The 9,325-nt window shown below is 44.1% G+C and overlaps 1 protein-coding gene across 7 annotated transcripts in view; it reads right to left on the bottom strand.

The window, feature by feature from the left end:
* Positions 1-4,251: 4,251 nt before the first annotated feature.
* The window catches only part of ZSWIM8 (zinc finger SWIM-type containing 8), an 88,584-nt gene continuing 83,510 nt past the window's right edge, over positions 4,252-9,325 (bottom strand). For all 7 annotated transcript variants that reach the window (XM_084841406.1, XM_084841407.1, XM_084841408.1 and 4 more), the window contains 3 exons: positions 7,750-7,869; positions 7,001-7,179; positions 4,252-6,124 (listed from right to left, as the gene is read on the bottom strand). In XM_084841406.1, coding sequence (XP_084697532.1) covers positions 5,921-6,124; positions 7,001-7,179; positions 7,750-7,869 — 503 coding nt within the window. In that variant the 3' untranslated portion in view covers positions 4,252-5,920. The remainder of the gene's footprint in view (positions 6,125-7,000; positions 7,180-7,749; positions 7,870-9,325) is intronic.

The raw sequence follows: 9,325 nt of genomic DNA, 5'->3' as shown, positions 1-9,325 counted from the left end.
AGTGGTTTTCCCTATGTTCTTCAATTTAAGCCGAAATTTTGCAAGCAGCAGCTCATGATCTGAGCCACAGTCAGCTCCAGGTCTTGTTTTTACTGACTGTATAGAGCTTCTCCATCTTCGGCTGCAAAGTACATAATTTAATCTGATTTTGATATTGATCATCTGGTGATGTCCATGTGTAGAGTCGCCTCTTGTGCTGTTGGAAAAGAGTGTTTGCTATGATCAGCATGTTCTCTTGGCAAAACTCTTATTAGCCTTTGTCCTGCTTCATTTTGTACACCAAGGCCATGCCTGCCTGTTATCCCAGTGACTTCTTGACTTCCTACTTTAGCATTCCAATCCCCTATGATGAAGAGGACATCTTTTTTTGGTGTTAGTTCTAGAAGGTGTTGTAGGTCTTCATAGAACCGATCAGCCTCAGCTTCTTCGGCCTCAGTGGTTGGGGCATAGACTTGAATTACTGTGATGTTGGTTTCCCTTGGATTCGTACTGAGATCATTCTATCATTTTTGAGATTGTACCCCAGACAGTACTGCTTTTCCCACCCTTTTGTTGACTAAGAGTGCTACTCCATTTCTTCTAAGGGATTCTTGCCCACAGTAGTAGATACGATGGTCGCCTGAATCAAATTCGCCCATGCCTGTCCATTTTAGTTCGCTGATTCCCAAGATGTCGATGTTCAATCTTGCCATCTCATGTTTGAACACCTCCAACTTACCTTGATTCATTGATCTTACATTCCAGATTCCTAAACAATACTGTTCTTTACAGCATCGATTTTCTTTTCACCACCAGGCACATCCACAGCTGAGTGTCCTTTCGGCTTTGGCCCAGCCGCTTCACTCTTTCTGGCGCTACTTGGAAATACTCTCTGCTCTTCCCCAGTAGTATATTGGACACCTTCCGACCTGAGTGGCTCATCTTCCGGCGTCATCTCTTTTAGCCAATCACATACACAAAGTCAAATGTAGCAATACCAATCCAATTGGAACTGCAAATATTCAACAGTCTTAAGAAAAACAAGATGCTAACATAATTATGTATGCATTTGCCACCCTAAAGTGATTTCCCAATGCATAATTAAATCTATCTCCAAGCACAGATGAGTTTTCAGTGTTACAAAAAGAACCTAATCCCTGAATAGTTGCAGGCTTGGCACCTCTTTGTTGAGCACCCAACCCAACAACACTGCTCTCTTTTACATTTGAGATGGCTCCAGCAAGGAGTTGTCAATCTTATCTTGGTATAAGGGCTACCCCAGGAAGTGGAATGGGCAAATGTGGTTCTGCTGTATCTCAGCCACTTTCGATACTATCGACCATGGTATCCTTCTGGACTGCTTGGCTGGGATGGAACTTAGAGGCACCATATCATGGTGGTTCAAGTCCTCCTAGGGAGGGACAATTTCAGAAGGCGGTGCTGGGGGAACCCTGTTTGAAGCCGTGGCCTCCAGGTTCTATGTTGTCCTCCATGCTATTTAACATAATGAAATTGCTGGCAGAAGTCATCCAGAGTTTTGGAATTCTTTGCCACCAGTATGCTGATAACATCCAACAGTAACTCTCCTTTCCATCTAAATCCAACAATGCTGTTGAAGTTTGAAGTCAGTGTCTGATGTTGGTAATGGACTGGATGAGGATGAAAAAATTGAAGCATAATCCAGAGAAGACAGAGATGCTCCTGTTCAGTCAAAAGACCTATTAGAGAATAGGCATTCAACCTGTGTGAGGTGTGGTTACAGTCCCCTTTTAGACTCGGGTTCCCAGCTTGAGTATACTCCGGGATTCAGCCCTGAGCCTGGATGTCCAAGTGTCAGAATGTGTTAACTGCTAAGACTAGTGCACTAATTCTGCTTCTTCCTGGAGATGTCAGATCTGGCCAGTGACACAGGCCTTAGTTACAGCTCATTTCGGTTACTTTAACATGCAGGGCTGCCTTTGAAAAGCGCTCGGAAATTTCTGCTGGTACAGAACACTGCAGACAGATAATCGACCAGGGACGATTATGGGGAGCATGGTGACCCCCTCAGCTCACTGCCTGGTCCAATTTCAAGCACAATTGAAGTGCTGGTTATAGCCTATCTAGCTGTACAAGCATTTTATTTATTTACTTACTTACAATATTTATATGGTGCTCCACATCAAAAGATTTCGGAGCAGTGCACAGCAAAGATAAAAGAATAAAATACCATGTTGAAACAGTTAAAACATTTCTTAAAAGACAAGTTCCAATAAGGCAGAATTTAATAAACTGCGGCTGGTCACTCAAGGAAGGCCTCTCAAACTAACAATGTCTTCAGGAGGCATCAGAAGGAACACCATGTTGGTGCCTGCCTGACCTCCAAAGGCAGGGAGTTCCACAGGAAGGGGTCCATATGGGTCTGTCTTGGTTTTAGGAGAGGGCCTTCTCTCTTCTACCAACATTGGAGACAAAGTGTTCCATGAGGGAACCTTCTCAGTAGCTGCTCTAGGCTCCCAAACTCACTGACCTGGTTCACACAACACAGTGGGCTCATAGTGGGTTACTTACTGTGCAGCTACTATTTTGAATATGCAAGAGTCAGGGGTTGCAGCATGTCATGAGCACCCAGCCATTGTGGGTTAATTGAGGGTTAAACAGCCCTCTATTAGTAACAGGGTTATACGAGGCTTGTTTAATTTTCAAATAACCTACAATGGCCAGGTTCACACAACACGCTACAACCACCGATTAGGGGTTGCATATTCAAAACGATGGCTAATAAGATAGGCTTAATTTATTTATAAATTGATGAGAAACAGTATTAAAACTAATATTGTTAAACATATACAAGAACACTGAGAAGGAATCAAAAGAGCTACTACGGGGGAAGTTCTGAATGAACAACTTTTTTAGATTCTGCATGTGTGAAACATGGAGAAAGGGTTGATCCAATAGACAGGTACAGTGCCTTGCATACGTATTCACCCACCTTTGACTTTTCCACGTTTTGTTGTTACAACCTGGAATTAAAATGGATTTAATTAGGATTTCTTGTCACTGATCTACACAAAACAGTCCATAATGCTGAAGTGGGGGGAAATCTACGTATTTTTACAAAACGATTGACAAATAAAACTCACCACCTTTGCTGTGACACCCCTAAATAAGCTCTGGTTAAACCAACTGCCTTCAGAAGTCACATAATTAGTTGAATGGAGCCCACCTGTGTGCACTGCAAGTGTTGCATGATCACAGATTAAATACACCTGTTTCTGGAAGACCCCAGAGTTTGTTGGAGGGCATATCTACACAAACAACATCATGAAGACCAAGGAGCTATCAAAACAAGTCCGGGATAAAGTTCTCAAGAAGCACTAACCAGGGTTGGGTTATAAAAAATATCCCAAACTATGAACATCCCCCGGAGCACTGTTAAATCCATTATTACAAAATGGAAAGAATATAGATATGGCACAACCACATGACTCAGTAAGGAGGGCATTAGTCAGAGAAGCAACCAAGACGCCAATGGTAACTCTGAAGGAACTGGAGAGATCCACAGCTGAGATGGGAGAAACCATCCATGGGACAACTATCACCTGGACACTCCATAAAACTGGGCTTTATGGAAGAGTGGCGAGATGGAAGCCACTGCTGAAAGAAAGAAAAAAACATCTCAAATCCTGTTGGGATTTTGCCACGTCATTTGGGAGACACAGCAATCATGGGAAAAGGTCTCTGCTCTGAGACCAAAATTGAACTTTTTGGCCTTACTGCAAAACACTATGTGTGGCGCAAAGCCAACAGTGCTCATTGGCCTAATAATACCATCCCCATGGTGAAGCATGGTGGTAGCATTATGTTGTGGAGATGCTTTTCATCGGCAGGGACATGGAAACTGGTAAGGGTTGAAGGCAAGAAGGATGGAGCCAAATACAGGGCAATTCTAGAGGAAAACCTGTTTCAGTCTGCAAGGGACCTGGGGCAGAGGTTCACCTTCCAGCAGGACAATGACCCTAAACATTCAGCCAAAGTTACACTGGAGTGGTTTAAAAACAAGAACCGGAATGCCTTAGAATGGCCCAATCAAAGCCCAGACCTCAATCCGATTGAAAATCTGTAGCAAGACTTGAAAATTGTTGTTCACCAACGGTCCCCATCCAACCTGACAGACCTTGAGCAATTTTGCCAAGAAGAATGGGCAAAAATTGCGGGATCCAGATGCGTGAAGTTGGTAGAGACTTACCCCTAAAGACTCACAGCTGTAATTGCTGCCAAAGGTGCTTCTACCAAGTATTGACTCAGGGGGGTGAACATTTATGTAACCAACAAATGACAGTTTATTTTTATTTAATTAACATTTGTGCCACAATAAAAATATTTTGCACCTTAAGTATATTGTGTAAATCAAATGGTAAAAATGCCAATTAAATCCATTTTAATTCCAAGCTGTAACACAACAAAATGTGGAAAAGTCAAAGGGAGGCGAATACGTATCAAGGCACTGTACTGTCTATTCTTGGGAGTTTCAAAAAGCTCATGACTCTTACTAAAGACTTCCATATTAATTTAACAGCCATAGAGTAAGACGGTGTAGTGATGGTTACTGGCTTAGATTATTTTAGGGGAGGGTATATATTCTAGATAGACTCGCTGATGAATATCTATCAACGCCCATTAACCACACTATCTAAATAGAACATCCAGCTTCAGAGGCAGTGCATGTCTGAATACCACTTGCTGGGGGACAAACAGCAGATGAGAACTGTTGCCTTCACATCCTGTTGCGGATTTCCAGGATTTCTGGTTGGCCACTCTTGGAAACAGGATGCACAAACATTTGGTCTGATCCGAACATGGTCCTTAGCAGATTCCAAATCCATTTTTTTTTACAAGCCAACCAGTTTCAGATGAAAATAGTCCTCTCTAGCCAGGTTTTGCTCATTGCCTTTTGGCTGAGGGACTGTGTGTTTGCATGGCAAACTGGGTCAAGATCAAGCTGCGGTACTGCATCAAAGACCAGTCATTTGCATAAAAAGATTAAAACCTCCCAGACCAAGGCACTCTGAATTCTGATGTTTAATCATGTTCACAGCATGATCAACAAAAGTATGGAGAAGAGTCAGTCTAAGAAATGAGTGTTTTAATCTGGAAACTGGAACAAGGAGTAAGAAATTGATTACAGGAAAGCTAACATCCCAGCCAAAATAACATGACTGTACAACTCAGAACCACCATGGTTAAAACATCCTATGAAGCCTGATGACAAAACTCTTTGAGGCCACAGTCTAAGCAAAGAAATTGCAGCAGCCTGCTAAATACTGTCGTGGAGCCAGACAGTATAAGTGGTGATTTTGCCCATCCAAACACAGAGGCAGTGGTGGCTGAGAAGGGAGCTCTTTCAACTTCAGCCAGAGCTCCTTTGGGTAGTTGCTGCAGGAAGGAATGGTGATGGAAATGTCCAGGAGTTGAAGAAAGCAAACTCTGCCTCTCCTGGCCCTATGATGAGTGATTTTTTAAGAACCTTATACAAAGTAGTATACATATTTATAAATGCCAAAATAAATATTTTAAAGAGACAGGCTCCACCATACCCCCTTGACAGGCATTCACGCACATGTTCATTCATCACACAGGAAGGGGTCTGAAAGCATCATTCAGCTAATTCTCCCCTCATTTCACATGTGCGCATGCGCGCGCGCGCGCGCGCACACACACACACACACACACACACACACACACACACTTGTACTCCCCAAACAGCTTTCTTGGCTCCACCTGCTGGGGAGGAGAGAATAAGGGAACTGGAGCACAACCACAGTTGCATGGAAGAGGAATGTCATGGTATAAATACACCAAATCAGTGGTTTCCAAAAGTTAAAATAAAAAAGATCCAATAAGGAAGGATGGCATAAACAGAATTCTAACTAAAGGAGGACGGGGCTGCATCTCCGAGCCATCATGGTGAAAAGGTGGTCATTTCCAGAGACACCCTTTGCCATAAATCCTTAGTCTGCTTGCTGCGCTTCAGGTTCTGGAGGATGTCATTGAACTGCATCATGCCCATAGGTGTCAGGCAGAAGGCGCTTCTGGCGCTGCGAATGGCATTCACAAAGTCATCGTAGTCCGCTGGAGTGAGATGGATCAACCGGTGGTGGATGTACTTCAAGGGAGGCAAGGGGAAACAGCGTTGAAAGACAGTCTCAAAGGCAATAATACATTTGTACATTCTATTTTATCAGTATCTTTCCCCTCTTCATAAAGGCATAAAATAATTTAGGTAAGCTTATTATGGAACCCCCATGTAGACAAACACCAAGACAGGTAGCTCAGCTATCTGCAGTTGTGTTGTTATAACACTTTTATCTCACCCTCCTTCCAAGAAGCCCTCCCTCTCTTGTCTTCACAACAAACAAGTGAAGTAGGTTGGTGGGGAAGAAGGGTATGTGAGCGAGTATGTGAACCTGGCCTATGATCACCCAACTAAGCTTTGTGGCTAAGCATGCATCTGAACATGCGCCTCAGCTGTCACAGCGCAACTCCCTGGTTCTGCACCACATTGGCTCTCCTTTACTCTCTACCAAGAAGGGATGACATGCAGACTACAAAACGCAGAAGAGGGATCAATCCAAGGAAGCAAAAGTCCGTTCGGGGAAAGGCCAGGAAAAAGGCCTCCTAGGACAATCAAATAATGCTAAAAAGAGGAAACCTCCATTTTGTGACCCACTCCTTCCCACAAAATGGGAAGGAGAAATGAAGAATCCCATCTTCAGTCAGCTTTAAGAGGCACAGTAAGGTTGGGGTGTAGGCTGACACACAGCACTGGCTCAATCAACCTACAAGTGCTTTGATTTAATTAGATTTCACATTAAACAGATAGGTTTTAGATCATGGTATGGTCTCCACACTGATGAGACAATAACTGTTATGCTTTCAGAAATGGCAAGAAGCATTCTTGAAAGATACAAAAGTTCACGAAGTTGGACTACCTGAGAGAAGCAGCCAGCTTGCCCAGCTGGGAAGAAAGAGACATATATACCTGTATGTATGCCTGCTGGCACCTCTGGACCAACTGATGGAAGGCTGGTGTGCGCAAGTGGTTGTGGACGTGGGCAGGATTGAGCCTCTGCAGGGATTCCATGATAATCTCTTGCAGCACAAAAGGGCTCAAGACCCCCTTGGCTGCACCAACACAGAATTGATGCACGTAGTTTACACCTGCAGAAAAAGAGAGGTGGTTACAACGGGGTGGGAAGAAGCAAACTAGAGAACAGAGATGCCCCCAATCCTAAAAATAGGAAGGAAAAAAAAAAAACCCTTGAGCATAAGAGCGTTCTGCTCTTCCTGAGCAAAAGGCAGTGCACGGCATCTACAAATTAGCTGCAATGCTCACTCATGTCAGACAAGAAAGGAGAGAAGCGACCACTCTCACTTACCAGCATGGCCCACAACTCCTAGCCAACATAACCAATGGTGAGGGATGATAGGAGTTGCAGGCCAAAATATCTGGAAGGCCTCAAGTTACCCACCATTGCTCTATAGGAATGGCTTCAATTATGTACCAGAAGTTACAAGATTTCCCACTGGAAACTCTTCAAGAAGCACCCTGGAATTGTACATGCAATTTTTTATCCAGTGGACCATTGGCACTACTAACGTATAGACAGTCAGATGAAGATCCTGGGTGGTTACATTAGATAAGAAGTGCCAGGCAGAATATAATACCTTGGGATGAAGATAACCTTTACTCTCATGCACACTCAAGTGTGTTTCTACCTTGGACCTTACCTAATTTGGCAGCTAATCCCAGGAGCCATTTCACATCTTCTGTGTAGGGTGGGCTGCGTGAGAAGTTGTTGGGGTGGTCATTGTGAGCTCTGCGACCAAGCATCTCCAGTGCTAACATCCCTGAAGCAAAGAGCAAATTCAAAACATTTTAGGAAAACATAAAACACCAGAAGACTCAAGGACTAGCATCTGCCATCTCACACCCATTTTATAGATAGGAAGTAGGAGATGGCAATTTGGAGAAAAGAGGTGGCAAGTGTTTGCTTACTTTTGCAAGGCGGTAGAAGGGTTAACACATTTCAAACCTCTGTGTGTGTTTGAGGGTGGGGAAAGTGGTAAGTTAAACACACATCTTTCTCTGCTCTAAACTGCCCCTTCCCAAAGCAGTTTTATTTTAAAAAAAGAAGAAGCCACGAAGACTTTTTGCTGTTGTTTAAACACAGATATTTCCATGAAATATTCAGTTATGCCCTTAGATCCATGGGAAGGCTTAAGCCTCAAGCTGGCTCTCATAACAGGCCTGTATTAGGTTCCCCCTCTGCTCTTGCCCTCTCCAATATCTCTGTAAAAACAGGCAGGCAAAACTTCAAGTGGACTCTGATGACATAAACCTTCTCCACTCCCTCTTACTATAGTGACTGGTCCCATTACCCATCCAAAAAGAAGGGCAACTCAGTGTCAAGTTGGGCACCTCCTTCCCACACTGCTCCTATCCCAACTGGGGCACAAGCAGTGCTGGGAGGGACTCAACAGTCCTGCAAGCCCTGGCCAAGTCCATGGAATCCCCACGTTATCTCTGATTGGAGATAATGTGGGAATTCCCCTTCATGCTGCTCTCCCTCCCATTGGACCCGTAGACTGGAGGTTGCCATCCCCTGCTCTATACATGAAGAGTACTGCAAATACTTGAGGTTTCACCTGCAATAAATCAGTGTAGTCAAGGTGCTCAAAACTTCACATTAGGAATTCAACAGCAAAGAAATTTAAATAGAGGCCAAAGATGGACCAAAGTAACACAGACAAATTCAGACTGATCACAAAACCCTGAAAACCTAACAAGCCAACTCCACACTCCTGTGATGGTGGTGACACTTAGCGGTGCATCTTGCCCTGTGCTGGAGGTGTAAAGGACAGCAGCTTGCCTTACCTCCAATGTCCCTCATGCCCCAAGACCTGCTGCACTGGATTTGGGAGATGTCAGCTGACAAGCAGGCTTGGGAAGAGCACCTTCACTTGTTCCTCAATGCAGAGGAAATTTGTTCCCATTAAATGTCTACAGCTGGCCATCAACCTGGGGAGTGTGTGTGAGAATGTGGAAGCCAGCTCCTCACTGCTGCTGAGCCTCAAAGTAAGTGGAGGGTTAGAATTGTATGCAGCGAATACAAAAGGGAAAGAAAAATACTCCGGGTGAATAACTGGCTGTGAAGATGGTGCCGATGTGAGAGATTTGGATTCTGGGACCACAGGCTATACTTCCTGGAAGATGGACTGCTGGCAAAGGATGGGTTGCACCTCACAAAGGCAGGGAAGAATGTGTTTGGCCAGAGCAGGAAGTACTTCATCAGGAGGGCTTTAA

The sequence above is a fragment of the Heloderma suspectum genome, chromosome 3 (genome assembly GCF_057233095.1).
Source record: "Heloderma suspectum isolate Gila_16-S chromosome 3, 16-S_ref, whole genome shotgun sequence".
Lineage (NCBI taxonomy): Eukaryota > Metazoa > Chordata > Lepidosauria > Squamata > Helodermatidae > Heloderma > Heloderma suspectum.
The sequence above is the reverse complement of the archived record's forward strand: the minus strand, read 5'-3'. Positions and strand labels throughout refer to the sequence as shown.